This window comes from Balaenoptera musculus, chromosome 2, assembly GCF_009873245.2.
Source record: "Balaenoptera musculus isolate JJ_BM4_2016_0621 chromosome 2, mBalMus1.pri.v3, whole genome shotgun sequence".
Lineage (NCBI taxonomy): Eukaryota > Metazoa > Chordata > Mammalia > Artiodactyla > Balaenopteridae > Balaenoptera > Balaenoptera musculus.
This window is the reverse complement of record NC_045786.1, coordinates 76298512-76317482: the sequence shown is the minus strand read 5'-3', so window position 1 is coordinate 76317482 and position 18971 is coordinate 76298512. Positions and strand designations below refer to the sequence as shown.

The window sequence follows — 18971 nt, the reverse complement described above, 5'->3', positions numbered from 1 at the left end:
CCAGAGAGGGGAAGGGAGAGCATTCTAGGTAGAGGGAACAGAACAAAAAACATAAACTATAAAGAGGTATGTGCTTGCCATGTTTAGGGGACTAGAGGTAATGTAGTGTAGCTGGAGAAGAGAGCTAGGATATGGGGACCAGGCACCAGGTAGGCAGGACCTTGCAGATCATGTCAATTTTCATTTCAGGCCAAAGGTGATAGGCTTCCACTGATGGACTTTAAACAGCAATGAGTAGTGTCGTATTTATAAAAATTCATTTCTTTGTAGTTTTTGGAGAGAGGTAAGATTAGAGGACGGGAGACCAGTTAAGCAGCTGCTGCTTCTTAATCAGGCCAGAGATGATGAGACGATGAACTTAGGCTCTTAGACTTCTGGCTCTGTTGACAGTACCGTGACTGCTTAATTGCCCACATTTTTCTATTCCCCTCCTCTCTCGCTTTATGAATCTGATTATTTGCTGGCAAAGGTTTTGGAGTTTTATATTTTGGTGGCAGTTAAGTGATTTCGTGCAAGAGAACCCTCTCCCTTAATGGGCTAAGACCATATTGGAAAGCCATGAAGCAGGCAGTTTTTGTTTGGGAAAGAACAATCTACAATTTCCCTCCTTGGGTTAGATTTACATTTCTAAGATAGATTGTTCTCATTTTGCCTAAGAAAATTGGAAGTGCTGTGTTTCTGTTGACTGTTGGTTTCTGGTCTGCTTCATAGGAGTAGATGAGGAAGTACCTCATTCTAAGTTCATGCATGACTCACACCTGGATTCAGGTGCCTGAGAGCCAAGACACTGCCTTTTCTGGTTTTGATTTCTGCTTTTACCTTTTCCCCTCCCTTTTAGTTGTAGTTTTCTAACCACTTTGCTGTAGGATTTTAGCCGAATCCTTTTGAGAGTGTCATCCTGTTGTTAATGTTCATGCAAGAAAAAAATAAAGCATCTTGAACATTTAACTTAGGATATTTTTGCAATTAATCGTAGGCTTCTAATTCTTCATCTGAAGTCAAAGATCTCTTGGAACAGAAAAATAAGTTGACCACAGAAGTGGCTGAACTTCAGAGACAGCTTCAACTAGAAGTCAAGGTATCTGATTTTTCTTTATGCTATTTTATTCTGTTCCGTCTTGATTGATAAAGAATATTTTAGGTACCTTGGGTTGCCCAAATGAAGTGAAAACAAATTTTTTTCCCAAAAGAAACATTCTTCCCATTGCTGAGCAAATTCCTGTATATTTAGTTCCTGCTGCCCAAAGAACTTTTTTTTAAAGTAACCAAAGCACATAGAGAATGTTGGCTTTGACAGAGTAACAGAAACGCTGTTGGATTCAGACAGGCAAATTGGAAACTAAATGTATATAAAACATCTGGACTAAGTAATAGAAAGAGCAGAATGTGATTTAGCTGTGTTTGTGTTTCTCTTTTAGAAGTATTACAATTCATTAAGTGTTTAGTGTTCTTTCTAGATGCGAACTCCCATGCCTTCATTACATAGCTCCATCAAGTTGTTTAATAATCTAAGTGCAGGGACATGGAGTCCATCAGAGATTAGAAGGAGGCTTCAGTGGGATGACATTAATGTACGGTGGAGGTGCTTTAACATCACATATTCTTATTAGAATCAGCAGAACATCAAAGAAGAGAGAGACAGAGTGAAAGCAAACTTAGAAGCACTCCAAAGTCAACATGAAAGCAAGGTAGAAGAGAATGCCGAGCTGCAGCGGCGGCTGGAGGGAAGTGAAGGGGAGCTCCGGAGACACCTGGAGGAGTAAGTTCTGGCCCAGAGCCTGTGCCCTTCCTGGTTTCCTGCAACAATGGAGCCAGACACTTTTTTTTTTTAAATTAATTAATTAATTTTTGGCTGTGTTGGGTCTTCATTGCTGCGTGTGCGCTTTCTCTAGTTGTGGCGGGCGGGGGCTACTCTTTGTTGCGGTGCGCGGGCTTCTCATTGCGGTGGCTTCTCTTGTTGCAGAGCACGGGCTCTAGGTGCGCGGGCTTCAGTAGTTGTGGCACACAGGCTCAGTAGTTGTGGCACACAGGCTCAGTAGTTGTGCCTCGCAGGCTCTAGAGCTCAGGCTCAGTAGTTGTGGCGCACGGGCTTATTTGCTCCGAGGCATGTGTGATCTTGCTGGACCAGGGCTCGAACCCGTGTCCCCTGCATTGGCAGGTGGATTCTTAACCACTGCACCACCAGGGAAGCCCAAGCCGGATCCTTTTTGTCCGTTTAATTCTGCCCAACCTTCCAAATCTTTATAGGGCTGCTGACCCTTCCTTTTCTCCCTCTTATTCTTATAAAATTATAAAACTGGTGACGTGTAGACTGGTAAGCAGAATGAATTTAATAATTTAAAAATTCTTTGTGTACCTCAAAGGATATTTGTAAAGTTTCAGCCCTTAGAGTAGATCTCAGAGCAGTCAAGTGAGAAGCAAGGAATACTGAGTGGTGATATCTAAGGACAGATCTCAAAGAGCCTAGGCCCAGTCTCTAAAAAGCATGTGTCACATGACCTCCACAGTCTCCCACGTTCTGAATTTTGTCCTGGATAGTGCTGACCAATTTTGTGACCAGTGCTTATATACTTCTTTTGGGTCTTCAGAGAAGGAAAGACAAGCCCAAGATGGCCCTGCCATCATGTTGTGTTAAAATCTGTGACAAGAGGATTTGAAACCAAGGTGTGAAAATGGATGGTGCCATGAAGCCCACTGGCCATGACAGAAGCCTTAAGTGAGAGGTTAAGCAGGAGTGAAATCTAGAGGGAAATTCAAGAAAAACAGGACATTATATCATAAAAGCATTTGATTACCTTTGCCATTTTGATGGTGTAGTGTTTGCTTTTGAAACATTCTTAGAGGTTAATTTCAGAAAAGAGGTTGGTAAGAAAAAAATCAAAATTTAGAGTGCAGTAAAGACTTTGCAAAATAAAAGGTAGAATAGTTGTGAGTTCCATTTAGAGCAAAGGTTGGCAAACTTTTTCTGTCAGATAGTAAATGCTTTAGGGTTTATGGGCCATATGGTCTTTGTTGGAACTGTTCAATTCTGCCACTGTATTGTGCAAACGCCATAAACAATACATAAATGAATGAGCATGGCTGTGTTCCAGTAAAACTTTATTTACAAAAGTAGGCAGTGGGCCAGATTGGCTCATGGGCCATAATTTGCTAACTCTCCTGGTCTAGAGTACTGGGGATGGGGTGGGGTAGGCTGGTAGGGAGTGGGGTGGCTTTAATGAAAACATTTATCATAAAAGTTGTGCTCTTTTTCCTGATTCCTTATCTTCTATGTCCAAATTCTAGTACCCTGTGATCTCCTTTTGGGGAGGAAATGTCACTGTATAACCTTTCCCATTACATTGGTTTGAGTTCTCACTTGTCTTCTTGTTGGGCACATTAGACTGTAGACATGAGTTCTTACCAGTGCCTTTCTGGTTTGTGATTTTCTGTTCAGTGCAGAACAGAAAATGGGAGGCTCCTTGGGGATTTAGATGACTCTGCTTGATGATCTGAAGCTCTGAAAGCAGACTGGATGAAAATAAGCAGAGGCCAGGAGAAACTCTCTCATGGGCTTCCTTTCCTGCCAGGCTGTTCCAGGTGAAGATGGAACGAGAACAGCACCAGACTGAGATCAGGGATCTCCAGGACCAGCTCTCAGAAATGCATGATGAATTGGACAGTGCTAAACAATCCGAGGACAGGGAGAAGGGGGCTCTGATTGAGGTAAGCAGGGCTGGGGTCAGGTGACAAGAGAAGCCCCCGTCTGCCTGGACAGTATGGGATGGGTGGGGGAACTGGGAGCCATACTCTGTTGCGTGTTTATTCTACCTGCCCCTATGTTCCCTTCTGTGAGAGCATCATATGCAATAGTTTGTCTTAGGAAAATTTTCCGCCATACAGAAAATTAGAATAATGTGTTAACTGCCGTAGAGTCCCAATCCAAATCCAACAGTTATCAACATGTTGCCATATTTACTCCATTTTGTTCTTCTCTCCATCCATTCATTTTTCTTTTTTTTCATTCATCTATCTATTCATCTTTTTTTTAAGTTAATTTTCATTGGAGTATCGTTGCTTTATATCTATTCATCTTTGCTGAACCATTTCAAAGTAATTTATAGATAAAACCACGTCTAACCCCTAAACTTTTCAGCATGCATTTGAATAATTAGGGAGTTTTCTTATAACCACAATACTATTATCACATCTGCAAAATTAATTCCTATGTTGTATTATATACAGTATAATATATGGTCTTTATTCAACATTTGCCAGCTGTCCCTCAAGAGTATTTGCTGGTTGTTGTTTTTCCCCCAAGCCAGAATCCAGTCAGGAATCCCACATTGCTTTCATTATTCTCTCGCTCAGAGTTCATTTATCTTAGTACAGCCTCCCTTGTCCCTGCATCCCCTACTCCTTGCTCTTTTTCTCCCATCCCACTTCTGAAGAGCCCAGACCAATGCTCCACATTCTGGATTTTCTAATTGTTTCCTTATGGTGTCCATTAACTTGTTCCACTCTCCCCTGTGTTTCTAGTAAATTTGAGTTTAGATCTAAACACTAATAGATTCAGGTTAAATTTTGAGCAAAGATACTTTGTAAGTAATGCGATTATGAAAAAACATTTAAAAGACATTAGTATTATATTAATGCCCATACACCACTTATCACAGGTTAAGTTTTTATTTGTTTAAAGCCCCCGTAAGACTGTAAGTTCCAAGAGGGCAGAGTTGGTGATGGTTGGCTTAGCACTATATCCTCAGCAGTTATTCCAGTGGCTAGGACATATAGCACTCAGGAAATATTTGGTGGATGGCTGGATGGATGCATTTTGAACGAGTGAGTGAGTGAGTAAATGAATGAATCTACTTGCTCTATACACAGGCCGCCAGTCTGGCTTCTGCCCCTATCAGTCTATCCCCTATTGATATTATCAATCTGTGAGTCAGTGAATAAGGTTGATTCCTTCTTCTGCTTCCATTTGTTAATTATTATGGGTTTTTTTCAGAGACAATTATTATCTCTTCTCTGAATTAGATTACCATCCTGTTGAGGTGTTAGATACACATGTGTGAAATGATTAGAGAGCAAGAATAGGTTTTGAACGTCTACATTTTTTTCTGGGGAATGAATCTAATTGAGGATCAGAAGAAGAGCTGTGCTGTGTAGATATTTTGATATTTGCTATAACTTTTTTGTTAACATCTTTATTGGAGTATCATTGCTTTACAATGTTGTGTTAGTTTCTGCTGTATAACAAAGTGAATCTTTGCTATAACTTTAGCATCACCTGTGTCTTTGGCTTAGTTTTGAAGTTTAGTTCAGTTTAGCTAGCTTATAAAAGCTTTGGTTTGTAGGAACAGCCCAACAAATAAATGACACACAATTTAGAACAAAGCCAGAACAAACAAACAAAAAACCCATGAGAAAATAAAGGTAACTTGTTAGTATTTAACTTTCACTCTCTACTGCTTTTCCCCTAAGGGCTTGGATCTCATCTTTGTCCTTTTCTTGGGGTTAAAAGCTGCTGTCTCATAATTCCTTGTAGCTTCCTCTGTCTCAGCTGTCCATTGTTTTTTCTCACCCTCTTCCATGTTTACTTTGGAAGTCCTTGCCCAGGAGGGATTGTTGTTCCTGATCTTTAGGACTTAGCATCTCTCTTCCCCATGACTTGGCAGGGGTGGAGAGGAGAGTGGAGCGTTTGTGGCCGCAGGGCAGAGACCGTCTCATGAATTCATTTTCACGTGGGCAGAGGGGGTCATTTTCTCTTCCCCCCCATGTGACCATCTCTTTGTCTCTGTTGAGACCACTTTCTCCTGAGAAAGCCTCAGGCCTGCTCCTTACCACCTGGTATTTCTTTTCATCCAAAGATTCCTTAAAAACCACTGCATTTGTGGTATTCTTCTGCTTCTCTTGGCTCTGTCTTCTTCTCAGGGCTCTGGGTTACAAAGACAAGGTACATTAGGATGGGGCTTTGAAGATATGTGTATTTATCACTGAAGTGTTAAGAAAATCACATAAGGTGAAATTTTAAGATGGGGGGTGAGGGGTTTCCCTGGCGGTCCAGTGGTTAAGACTTTGCCTTCCAAAGCAGGGGGTGCAGGTTCGATCCCTGGTCGGGGAGCTAAGATCCCACATGCCTTTCGGCCAAAAAACCAGAACATAAAACAGAAGCAATATTGTAACAAATTCAATAAAGATTAAAAAAAAAAAGGGGGGGCGGAAATGCACATATTTTCCTAATACCTTAACAAACTGGTTTTTTTTTCTACATTTTTATTTGTTTCCCTATTCATTGACAGATTTCATCTATAATGTAGGAACAAATATAGTGTCTCTACAGTTTTGATACCCGCTTTTAAAAGTTAATACGCCAGAAATATTTTTCTTTATGATACTTTATCATCTTCATATTTCATTTTTAAGAAGATACCCCACAATATGCTTAACCATCCTCCAATATTTAAGTTGTTTCTTCTTTTTTTTTTAAATTATGAGAAAATATGTTGAATTTTTTATACGTGTCCTTTTACTTATTTAGAAAAATTTCTTAAGGAGAGAAATGTCACTGAACAGGTTATGGCTTTTGAGAAAAATGTAGCTTCAAAAACACATTTAAATAGAAGGTAAGACTCTGCCATAGTCTATGATTCCTTGTGTGGACACCTCACTGATTCTAAAGGGGAAAGCTATTATCTTAGCTATCGGGAAGTCTCTTAAGTTGCTGAATTTTCCTAGTAACTAAAACCTAAAATTGTTAGTTGTCCTTTCCCCAGGTATTTTCTATCCTTTTAGATTCTGTTTTAGTGCATTTGAGCTTGCTCTGATTCTCTATTTCTTTTACTGGCCAGCTCATTCAAGAGCATATCATCTTTGCTTCTTCCCACATTTCATGCCTAGCATAGTGCCAAGCAACAGAGCAAATGAATAAATAAATTTCAATGTTTAAATTAATTTTAGGGACTTCCCTTGCAGTCCAGAGGTTAAGACTCTGTGCTTCCAATGCAAGGGGCACAGGTTCGATCCCTAGTCAGGGAACTAAGATCCCACATGCTGTGCTGTGTGGCCAAAGGAGAAAAGAAAAAAAAAAAAGATAAATTATTTTTAAAATGCTACCATTAAAAAAAAAAATGGGAATAATTCTGAAATGAACTGTAGCTTCTTTGCCTCTTTGAACACAGTATAGTGAGCATATATTAACTGAACATAACTAGCTTTTTGACTTATAGTGGTAACTGGGATATGAGCTTCAGCTTTGGTGATGTGTTTTCAGGCAGAGGCTAATAATGAGAGACTCAGGAAAGGGAAACAGCGTACATCTTTTCTTAGAAATGTTCCTGGTATTGCTGGTTTTCTGGTTATTTGCCTCTTTCCTGTAATGGAAGCTATATCATCTACTGCTGGCTTTCTGCAAGAAAAGTTAGGACACAATTAGCTTCTCTATGCCAAAGTGGATTTCTCTCCCTCTGGAAAATTGTCCTCGCTCTTTTTATCAGTTTCCTTTGACGTGTCAGCAACATGTAAAAAATGGTCTATGGTTTCTATATTACTAATAAAATAAACCCCATCTCCTCGTCACTTTCAGTTTATTCTTCATATCTTAATAAAAAGTGGCCTGGGGGAATCTGATAACAGATTATAGTTGTAGCCAAGTTTTCCATGGCACTTGGCTTAGAACAGACTCTTAAACACAATGAACATTAAACACTTCTGCTTTTTAATGTTTGAAAAAGCTTGAAGGCCCTAAATTTTGTAAGGCCTGCATAACGCACAAGATTTTTCATGAAATATCTTTTAATACTTCACATTGTATTCAATAACATTGGGCCGCTATATGGAGTCAGTAAAGTAACATTAAGAGAGAATAAAATCATTAAAAAAAAAAAAAAGGAAAGAAGGAAGGAAAAAAGGAAGAAATAGTAGAAAATATCCTGTTTTTTTTAGGAGAAGCCAAATAATTGACCAAGAATAGGATGACTGTTATTCTTAGTTAAACAACTGATGGTTCCGAATTTCTTTTTTAACTCAAGATACAAAAATAACTATAGGTCAAGTTTTCAGTCACTTCTTTGTCCATGAATGTGTTTCCCTCTGTTCTTGGAGGGATGAGTAAACATGAGACATCTCTCTAAGCCTCATGACGGTGGCTTTTTCTAATTACCAAAGATTGTCTTTGATGGGAGCCTATAATGTTGACAGATTGGCCAACAGAATCTCGTGGTGCTTTATCCCTGACATTTACCAAGACCAAGTACTTAGATATCAGTAAACTATTCTGGTTTTAAAATCCTGTTGGTCTGGGGATAGGCTGTGCTCAGAAATGACATCTCTAGAATAATTATAAGCTTACTGTGTTGTGATGTTACTGAACATTATACACATTTTACTAAAGAAGCAACAGAAAAAATCATGTTTCTCATCAACTGTGTTACACTTTCTAGGCCATCCTTCCGGGGGAAAAAAATGACATAATTCTTTGGCAGCTGTAGTTTTGATAAAAGACCTTTACTTTTCCTTTCAATGAGCGTGGGCCAGAGATAGGGACTCCGTAGAACTTCTGGGAAGCTTTTATGCAAAAGAGAGTCTAGATCAGTTTTGTTTTCTCATCTTGACGTGGAATACCTGTGAGTAGGTGGTGTGTGAAGTGAAACTTTCTGTGGGCAAATGAGTTGCTACTCTGGACATTTTGGTCTGTGTCTTTTGGTGCCCCTGCTGTCAGGACAACCACTGGCTGCTGCTAGTAACAGCTGGGGCCCAGAGCATGCTTCCTTTTCTTCTCAACTTTCCTTCTTGTCTTTTCAGGTTCTGGGCAGGTTTCTTTGCTTCAGTTTAAAAAGGTGAACCTCCTTACAAGCACTCGAGCAGAACTCAATACACCATTCATTTGCATCTGAGAGACTGAGGAACTGCCCGCTCCTCAGCCTTTCTTGAGTGTGTAGTTCTGTCGTCAGGCCTGCAGAGGCTGTGTAGTGAAGAGAACGGGCATTGGTATCCAATCTGGGTCCCAGTCTTGGCTCTACCACTTATAAGCTGCGTGATCTTAGGCATGTTAGCGTCTCGGAGCTCCAGTTTTTTGTTTTTTAAATGAATGAGAATAATAATATTCATCTCCTACGATTTTTAGAAATGCTTAGCGTAATTCTTATTATGTAGTAAGTACCAAACACAGTCAACTTTTTTAGCCTACCTTGTACCCACCCCCAAATACACATCCATACTGGGTCTCTATCTCTTGTACTTTCATGTGTGCAGCTAGCCTGGATGTGTATAGGTTTTGAAAGTACTGGTTCTGAGTGCCCAGAGTTTTCCTTTGTTTGCTTTGATTGGAGTCTACAGAGAGGCATGTGCATCTCTAATAGATGTTCACGTGAATTTTGAGGTTTATATGTTTTCTCTCACTTCTTTAGCTTGATATCATTGGCAGTAAAGCCACCGAGGTGATGAAGTGAAGTTTTTGAAATCTCCCGTCCCTTTCGGTCTCTACCCTGGAAAGCTTCAGGTGCTACTCAGTGATACGGTGAGGTGTAATCTGATTGGATTTGTGTAGCAGAGTCCACTTAAGCAACAGCCCCAGACACAGATAACAGCATGTTGGTGTAGAATGGACCATAAAAACAGGTTCTTGACATGCATTGGTGGCAGCACACAAAAGGCAACACAGAACACAGATATATCCTGGAAAAGATAAGTGTGGGAAGAGGAACTGACTTATCGTTAAAACAATTGAGAAATGTGTGAAAATAAGAGCAGGAAACGGGGGTAGGCTCGCAAGGGCAATTGTGAAGAAGCTGGCAGGAGGCTCCAGGAAGGCCTAGAGAGATAGCCAATAGCAACAGTGATGTGGGGGCGGGTTGCGGGTGTCTCTAATATCCCTAAGGAGAGACCGGACAGTGGGAAGCACAGGGCATCTCCTTTGACAAATATCAGGATGGGGGTATATTTTCATAAAATTTACTTATGTGTTCTGTGTTTGGTGCTTTGGAAGAGCCAGAGTTGCTCTGGACAGTTGCCTAGACAAGTCTCTGGAAGTTTCTTCTAAGCTTATTAGTGCTTGCTAGCTAGATTCTTTTTTTTTTTTTTTTTTTTGCTAGCTAGATTCTTGAAGGACTAATTCTTAGTCTGTGCAATGCAGCTCTACCCTGGGATTGCAGAGGCTCCCCTGGTTTAATGGACGCACGTGCCTAGAGTAAAGGAAAGAGAGTCCATTGTCAGTTATTCTTAAATTGATACAAATAGTTTCATCCCCTCATCAGTGACCCACTTCTTGAATGGAAAGTAGTTTATCATCTCTGAGGCCTCGGGTCCCAGGTGGCAACCATTCCTTCAGTTCGCCAGGAGCTCCAAGAGGACAGGATGTGTATTTACTTAGAAGCCACCAGTGAAAGAATAGACGAGTTTAGAATTCTGACATCTCCAGACTCCTGCTGTACTGCCCATGTTAATTTATTTATGTCCAGAACAGGCCCACTCCCAATATCATTGATCCATGCATCAGAAATATAAATCAGGTCTATGTCCTTTTTTCAAGGAGCTGATAATCTAGCAAGAGAGAAGATAGGAAAATAAAATCTAGATACAAGGACTGCACGGTAAAAGTATTAAGTGCTATGAGAAGCACAGCTTAAGTGCGGTGGGTATTCAGGAAGGGGATTCAAGGAAGACTTCTTGGAGGAGGTCATACAGTATCTGAGTCTTGAGAGGTTTTCTGGCAGGCAGAGAGACATGGGACCAAGAGGGACGAAGGGCATCCCAGGCAGAGGATGCTGTGTGGGTGATGGCATAGAGGCTACAGGTGAGGAACTGGAGGTTGGGAGCCGTTGGGCAGCTCTTGCAAACCACCTGGGCTGGAGGTGATGAGAGCCTAAACCAGAGAGGTGAGGGAAAGGATCTAAGATGTTACAGAACTAACTTTTTGGTTGTGAGGGACAAGGACGAGAGAGATCAAAGTTGCTGCCAGGCTCCTGAGCAGGTGCTGCCATTCCCAAGGATAATGAACAAAGAAGAGGAGAGGAAGGGACTTGAAGAATTCACTGAGAAACGTAAACCTCCGGAATCACAGGTGCCCAAGGGACATCCAGATGGATGAGTCTCGCAGGTCTGGACTCAGATAAGGGTTGGAGGTAAAGGTTTGGGGAGTTATTTATATAGAATTTAAAATTGGGGGAAAAAAAAACCTAGATGAGCTTGCCAAAAAAGAATGAAGAATGCAAAGTCACATTCTTGGGGATCATTTTAGCTTTTTAATAAGAGGGAGAGAAAAACCAAAAAAGATTGTCACAGGAAAAGTGGCCCGAGGGAAGAAAACAGGAGCATGCAATGTCTTTGAACTGCAAGGCAGAAGAGAGTTCTAAGGGGACAGGTGAAGAGGATCAAAGAGGGATTGAGAAAAGTGAGGACTGAGAAAAGGCCATTGGATGTGGAGATTAAGAGGTCAGTACAACCTTGGAGGGGACAGGCTTAGCAGACTAGGAACCAAAGCCATCTGCAAGAGAGTAAGGAGTGATGAGGTGGTCAAGGAGTAGAGGCAGTGAACAGAAATTATACTTTCAAAAGTTTGGTGGAAAAGCTTGTTTTTTTGTTTGTTTTTGCCCTTGACTCAGAGGAGGATCCTTGTGCCCTAAGGAAAAGGACATAGATTCAAGGAAACAGAAAGGAACAAGATGACAGAAAAAAAAAAAGACAGCTGATCAGTAAAGACTTGGAGCAGGCTGGCAGAGGAGAAAGCTTGTTGTCTGTGAAGTGGCTTTGGCTGGGGAGGAACCCTGGCATCCGGAGAGGTGCTGGGCGGTCAAGCCCAAGTCCTGGCTGACTACAAAGTAGGGGTGTCTGCCGGAGAGAGTGAGCCTCAGCTTGAGGGGAGCTGAGCAGGTCTGACAAGAGATGGTGACCTGAAAGGAATGCCCAGCCTTGGCAGGACACACTTGGGTTTAGGTGACGCGATTTATAGCGGAACTTGCTGCCCCAGTTGTGTGACTTTGCTCGTGAACTGTGAGGTTATGAGGCGGTGAAGGCGGAGAACGTGTGAATATCGTGCCTGCTCAGCACGGGGCAGGGGCATCCCGAGGACTTGGGTTGTGGGTTTAGGGTTTGACTACACGCAGGGTTCTGGGGGTGAAGTAAGCGAGGCCAGCAAGTCGGCATGTCTTCCACGAAGCAACGGCTCGTGAAGGCCACTAGCAAGGGCTACAGACCATTGCACCGAAGTGACGTGAGATGGAAGAAACAGACCTGGCCCCTCAGAGCATCGAAAATGAAATCAGTTTCCCTTTTCCCCCTCGAATTAAATCTCAGCAAAGCTAAGATAGTCGAATCGAGGGGGATGGTGGCCTCTGAGCAAGGGAAGGGGAGAGGCGGAGAGGGGCTAAAGCAGCGTGTAGTGTACGGGAGGAGAGAGCGCGGAGGACGAGCGAGGGTGCGGCCCGTGTGTGCCGGTGACCGGGGTGGAGGTGCAGGGCGGCTCGGCGTCCTCACCTCCCCGCCCGCGTTTCCTCCCTCCAGGAGCTTCTGCAGGCAAAGCAGGACCTTCAGCACCTGCTCATCGCCAAAGAGGAGCAGGAAGACGTCCTGAGAAAGCGGGAGCGCGAACTCACCGCCCTGAAGGGAGCCCTGAAGGAAGAGGTCTCCAGCCACGACCAGGAGATGGACAAGCTAAAGGAGCAGTACGACGCCGAGCTGCAGGCCCTGCGGGAGAGCGTGGAGGAGGCCGCCAAGGTGGGTCCCGGCCAGGGTGCGGAGCGGCTGGGTGGGGACAGAGGGGCAGGACCGCCTCTCCCGCACTGGTGTCCGTTGTGTGCCTTCCTTTTCATGACAGGGTGAAACTCGGTTTCATCAGATGATTGATCCAGACCTTGTTCACAGACGATAAACTCAGCAGTTCTGTTGGTGACCGTTTTAAGTTTGTAAACTTAAAAATTGTTAAGGACCCTGCTTAAAAGCTCTTACACGCGGTGAGATTTAGAAAGCCCGGGAGTGAACCCCTCCAGGGTTCCTAAAGGTCGGTGGCCTAGGGCATTGCGTGACTTTGCTAATGGGGTAGGGTTTGCAGACAGGACCCAGATTTCTGGAATCCTTCACCCCTGCCCCCGCCTGTTCCTTCTGACTTGTGAAGCCTTTTGTTAGACAATTCCGGTTCTTTTCTCAGCAAAGTTACACGAGGGTTAATGGGCTGAATTGCCCAAACCCTTGCAAGATAATTTTTCTCTTAATTGAATTCTTGGCTCCTGCAGATAGATTCTAAATTATGTTGAGGTCTTTGGTGCGGGCCTCACGTGGGCTGTTAGAGAAAAGGGGAAAATGTTGTGAAATATCATGCCATCTTTAGGGAAAGAGGGGAATTACAGAGTATAAATTGTTTAGAGTCTCTGCAATATATAGGTTAAAGATGATGAAGAAAGAACTCTTGGTGTTGTTTGTTTATTCTGTGATGATCACAGTGATAGCTCAGAGCTGGTAGACCCTCTCCCCTGTGCTGCATAGTGACTCACTGATTTCATTTACAGCACGGTAATTGCAAATGACAAGAAGTGAAAGATGGGTTTGTTGTATAACAATAAAACGTTTGGGAAATAGTCTGCTTGGGGTTATTATAACAGTTAAAAAAAAAGTCTCTTGTTGATTTGCCTGTCTTAGTTTTTTTGAGATTTGGTTTAGTTTGAGGGAGAAAAGCAAAACTGATTTAATTTTCATTGCTTTGCAGGGACATGTCTCTTTTTTCCATCTGATTTCCTTTCTGTGCAGGAGCCTGGTGTCCTTGCTCTTGGCCTTTATGTGCTGTTGCTTCATGCGGGACATGCCAACAGGCTGCTGAGTAAAATAATTTTCCTTTGGACCCATCATGTCTTTATTATCTTCAGACCTTATGTCAAAGGTTGAGTTAACATGGTTTATTCATTGAAGGGTAGTTGAGGATGGTGTTTGGCATGTTTATAGTGATTTGATGGTAAGGAAAATTAAACTTACGTCACACACGGGATGCAGGAGATTTTATTGGAAGTTTCTAGGTCCTCTGCTGTCACATGTTACAAGTGGGGAAGGGAATCATGGTAGGCGAAAGAGGATCTTTGTTGTACGGAAGTGAGATAATCTGTAAAGACTTAGGCTACTGCATTTTTGTTGTTGTTTTTAAAATTTATTTATTTTATTTTTGGCTGCGTTGCGTTTTCGTTGCTGCGCACAGGCTTTTCTCTAGTCGCGGCGAGGAGGGCTACTCTTCGTTGCGGTGCGCAGGCTTCTCGTTGTGGTGGCTTCTCTTGTTGCAAAGCACGGGCTCTAGGCGCGCGGGCTTCAGTAGTTGTGGCATGCGGGCTCAGTAGTTGTGGCTCACGGGCTCCAGAGTGCAGGCTCAGTAGTTGTGGCGCATGGGTTTAGTTGCTCCATGGCACGTGGGATCTTCCTGGACCAGGGCTCGAACCCGTGTGCCCTGCATTGGCAGGCGGTTTCTTAACCACTGTGCCACCTGCGAAGCCCGGCTACTGCATTTTGAGATCTCCTGACTTTTAAGCATTGCTTCAAATTAGACAAAAAAGAATCACATAGACCAGCGACAAGCCATTTGTAGTCGACGGTGTGTGCCCTTTGTCGCCTTGTGGCTGTCCCTAGCACCGTGTCTGACACACAGTCACATCTGTGCGGCATCCGATGAGTGAAAGTAAGCGGAGGATCAGTTCCCCTCTTAACCGCATTTTCAGTCCCTGGTGTGTGGTTCCTGTTGAGTTTTCTCCAGTGATGACATGGGAGATCTTTTAGGAAACTCTGCTATTTCTCTGCCTTGCTTTTGCATTTCCCTGCAGTTTCTTAAAGAGGATCCTGATTGTGTTTTTTTACACCTTGTTAGCTTTTGCTTCTGAAGGTGTTTTCTGAACAAATGTGGCAGAATCATATTTAATGGAAAAAAATTATGTCAATGTAATGGACAGATGCTGCCTTTTTGTTACATTATTTACATATCGGTACTATATAATAGAATTTTAGTAGTATTATATTAACTACTTGGAGGAGAGTGAATTAAATATAATTTTTTAATTTAGTAAAGAGTTTCTTAAATTTGTACACCGGCCTTTTTTTTTTTTTCATTTAAAAAATTTTTTTATAAGAGATATATTTTCCAAAGTTCTTTTTTTTTTAAATTAATGAATTAATTTTTGGCTGTGTTGGGTCTTCGTTGCTGCGCGCGGGCTTTCTCTAGTTGCAGTGAGTGGGGGCTACTCTTCGTTGCGATGTGTGGGCTTCTCATTGCGGTGGCTTCTCGTTGCAGAGCACGGGCTGTAGGCACACGGGCTTCAGTAGTTGTGGCGCACATGCTCAGTAGTTGTGGCGCACGGGCTTAGTTGCTCCGCGGCATGTGAGATCTTCCTGGACCAGGGCTCGAACCCGTGTCCCCCGCACTGGCAGGCGGATTCTTAACTGCTGCGCCACCAGGGAAGTCCTGTACACTGGCCTTTAGCCTTTTCCTGCCTCAGGGGAGGGACTCACCCACCACTGTGACTAAAAGCTGACATTTCTTTAAGGAACTGCATTATATTAAAAAGTTTATTTCCTTGGCAAGTCTTTGGAGGCCAGCCTAGCCTCCTGGCATCACTTTTTCTAATTGTTGCCACTGAATCAGGGCCAGAAATCCCTACACTGCTATTTTATCATATTGTCAAATAGCAAATATTTCCTTCTGGCCTGAGCTTGAGCACTAGAAGTTTTAAATTACTAGAACATTTGGTGAAAACTGTCACATTATATTAAGAATGTTTTATAGGTATTCCAAACAGCTACTCTGTAAAAGTGGTTTTCGTAGACCCAGACAGCCACACCTTTTAAAGAACAGATTGATTGCTCAACAGCGGAGAATTCATGAGCGCCCCGGTGGTGTGGGGTGTCCTCGTGCAGCAGGATGAACGTCGCTTCCCCTCAGAGCGGTGGTAGTTCAGGGCATTAGGTGAGCTGCTTCGGTGCCCTCCCCACAGAAGGAGGGGTCTTTACGTTGTTAGAAAGAGGATTCTATCGATCACACGGTCTTTGAAAAGACTGTGTGATAGATAGCATGTTGTTCCGTAACATACTTTTTTTCTATGTTATGTTCTTTTATACTCTTTCCAGTTTTGAAAAGGGAATGTCCTCTTTCTCCTTGGGTCTGTGGCAGTGGCTGGGAGCCACGTGCAGAAATGGACAGTCAGCGGGGGTGTGCATGACTGTCATCTGGGAGTGAAATGAAGACTGTCCACAGCTGTTAACGTCTTCTTTTCATCCCTACCCCTCCCTGTCCCCAGTTCTTGAGCAAAAGAGAAGTGGAGATGGTGGTCAGCATTTTCAGATTTCTCAGACAGTAGGCTCAGCTCAAATTCCAGCTCCTCTAAGAGCTTGCTTCTTGGACTTTACAGTTTCCAGGGGCCTGGTATTGCTGATTACAGAGTAGGAAAGAGTAAATGCCCCAGGTGAAGCTGTAGGAGGTGGCTTGTGCCGGTGGCGACCAGGAAAGATTTCCTGGAGGGAGCTGTGAGAGGTGAGTGGTCTTTGGACATGTGAGCATGGAGGCTGAGGACATTTGGGGTACCGAGTACAGCATAAGCAACACCTTGTTAGGTGGGAAGGTGAGATGTGTGTTTGGGCTGGAGCCCTGTGGAGCAATAGAAGAGAGAAGAAGACAGGCTTAGGAAGAAGAGGACACAGATGCAGAGACCTGAAGAGAAGCAGCCAAGACCAGTAACAGAAAAGCAAGGGGAAAAGTGTTGTATTTGGCTTAATTAATGAAACATTTGAGAAACTTCTAGAAGCAGCCTGTTTTTATATTACATACTTATATGTTGAGTCTGTGTGCTTTTATATTGTTCTGCACTTTATAGTGTAAATTCTTTCTAACGTTACGCCCACATTTTATATTCCATATAACCCTTAGAGAAATTTTATTCAAATTCAGTGATGCTGAAACTTTTTTTTTTCCCTCCAAAACTGTCCTTAGATTATGGCCTTATGTTTGTGTTTCACCTGATAATTTGGAAATGTCGCTCAGTCTTGTAAAAATGAATGTGTGCTCCTGTGCTCGTTTCTCATAGCCTCTGTAGATTTTTCCTTCCCTCTTTGCTACCAATCTGTGAACAATTTCTTTTCAAAGCGTAAGGTCAGCAGAGGGTCAGCTGGTAAAACCAGTGCTAATCTCAGGATCAGTGGAATTGCCTTCCTTAAGAGAAGGCTAATTCAGTGTAAAATCTCATTTCTGTCTTCTCCGGTGGAGGCAGGTTAGCGAGGAAAACTGTAAAAAATTTATTTCCTCAGCTGTTTAACTTCATGTAATCAAGTTACTCTGAAGGACAGCTGTTGAGAGCGGGGGGTGAAGTCGCAGGTTTGTAATCAGGTGCCCAGGTATAGGAAAATGTCCCCTTTCTGCAGATTCAAGTGTGCCTAGAGTGGCTCAGAACCCTCCGGCAAAAGTAAAATGGGAAACATTCAAGGTTAAAAAAGTTCTACTTTTCATTTTTTTTCTCTCTAGTTTTTCCCCCTAGAGCTGGCTCTTCATAATTACATCACTCTGCTGCATTCTGTACTGATTAAAAAGTACCTAAATAAAGAGGTCTGGTGTGGCGTCCTAGGATGTTCGTTTTGAACCTTCCATCAAAGTCCCAGACATGCCCCATCCCTGCTGTGTGTCTCTGATCCCAGGTGCATGGGTCCTGATAAATCTCTTACGGGCCTTGGTGAACAGTAAACAGGACATCCCAGCACTTCACTCCTGGTGTTTGATCTGAGCTGCCAAAGTCACTTGCTGTGGGTGTAGAAGACAGAGTAAGAGCCCCTGACATCCCCATTCATTTTCCATCAAATATTTGAGTGTGTTTTACCACTGCCAGTCACTGAGGATACAAGGCAGGCAAACCATGGTTTCTAGCTTCGAAGATCTTTTGTAGCCTTGTGGGGAGAAATGTGCAAATAAGATGAGGATGAAGTTATAGGTGCTGTGGTTGAGGCACAAGCAGGGCAGGAGATCAGGAAAGGCTTCTGGCTTCCAAGGGCAACGTTCAGGAGAGAACCAGCACATCTGTTCTGTAACTTGACGCCCTACATGTCTTTTGCGTACCAAATACTCGAGAATTAGACATGAAAATGGTAATTCCTTTCCAGGACCTCTCTGAGAGTTTCTGAACATTAGCCCATCTTGAACCTGCTGGCTTTGTACCCAACTCCTCTTAATAAACTCAGAGTTAACATTTAGAATTGCTAGAAAGTTTAAATAGTCTAAATGCAAGACAAAGAAAGAATGTTGACCCGAGGGATGAGTTAAAATAGACTTCATTTATTTAAAAAATCAATTAGGTCCCAGTTATAGGTAAGGTTTCTGGAGGGTAGGACCTCATGAAGTGAAATATTTATGGGGAAGGCCTCTTTCCCGCTAGGATGACAACCTCCAAGGAGCTCTCCTTCGGGTCTCTCTCCTGACTTCAGGGGAGCAGATTTAGCTGCTGCCGTTCTGTGGGGAGTGTCACAGTGCAGGAGAAAGGATCCTCTCACAGAGAGGCCGGCCTTGGGCAGGTCTTAATGACACTTCCTTGAGGCCTCATAAGTGTCGGTTGAATAGGAGGGCGTTTTCCTGTAGCTCCTGGGAAAGAGGAGGTGGCAGCAGGGCTTTCAGTTTGCCCAAAGCACTCGGATGACCCAGAAAATCACAGTGAATTCACATGCAGTGTGAAGAGAAAGTGTGGAAACTTAACTGGGTGGAGAAGGAGTAAAAAAGCCTTGTCCTGGCCTCAGGAGGAACGGCAGAACAGCCTGGTCTGCGAGTCACACTGTCTGTGCTGCGTCTGACATAGGCTTTAAGCCCGCCCGGGGGAGGAGGGACAGCTCTTGCCCGTTTCCCACCTGTATGAGGAGTGACCAGAGGACGAGGCATAAACAACACAGAAGATTGGACGACCAATAGTCAACATCAATGCCTTACCGTTGGGAATGGATTGTTGATACAGTTTTTGGACTCTCTGTCAATAAGTAGTTCATTCATAGTCATTCATTAA

General features: G+C 43.1%; 1 protein-coding gene across 4 annotated transcripts in view; it reads left to right on the top strand.

The window, feature by feature from the left end:
* Nucleotides 1-18971, top strand: part of CGNL1 (cingulin like 1) — a 153339-nt gene that overhangs the window by 59844 nt on the left and 74524 nt on the right. For all 4 annotated transcript variants that reach the window (XM_036843360.1, XM_036843361.1, XM_036843362.1 and 1 more), the window contains 4 exons: nt 977-1078; nt 1611-1759; nt 3570-3705; nt 12481-12693. In XM_036843360.1, the coding sequence (XP_036699255.1) occupies nt 977-1078; nt 1611-1759; nt 3570-3705; nt 12481-12693 (600 nt within the window). The remainder of the gene's footprint in view (nt 1-976; nt 1079-1610; nt 1760-3569; nt 3706-12480; nt 12694-18971) is intronic.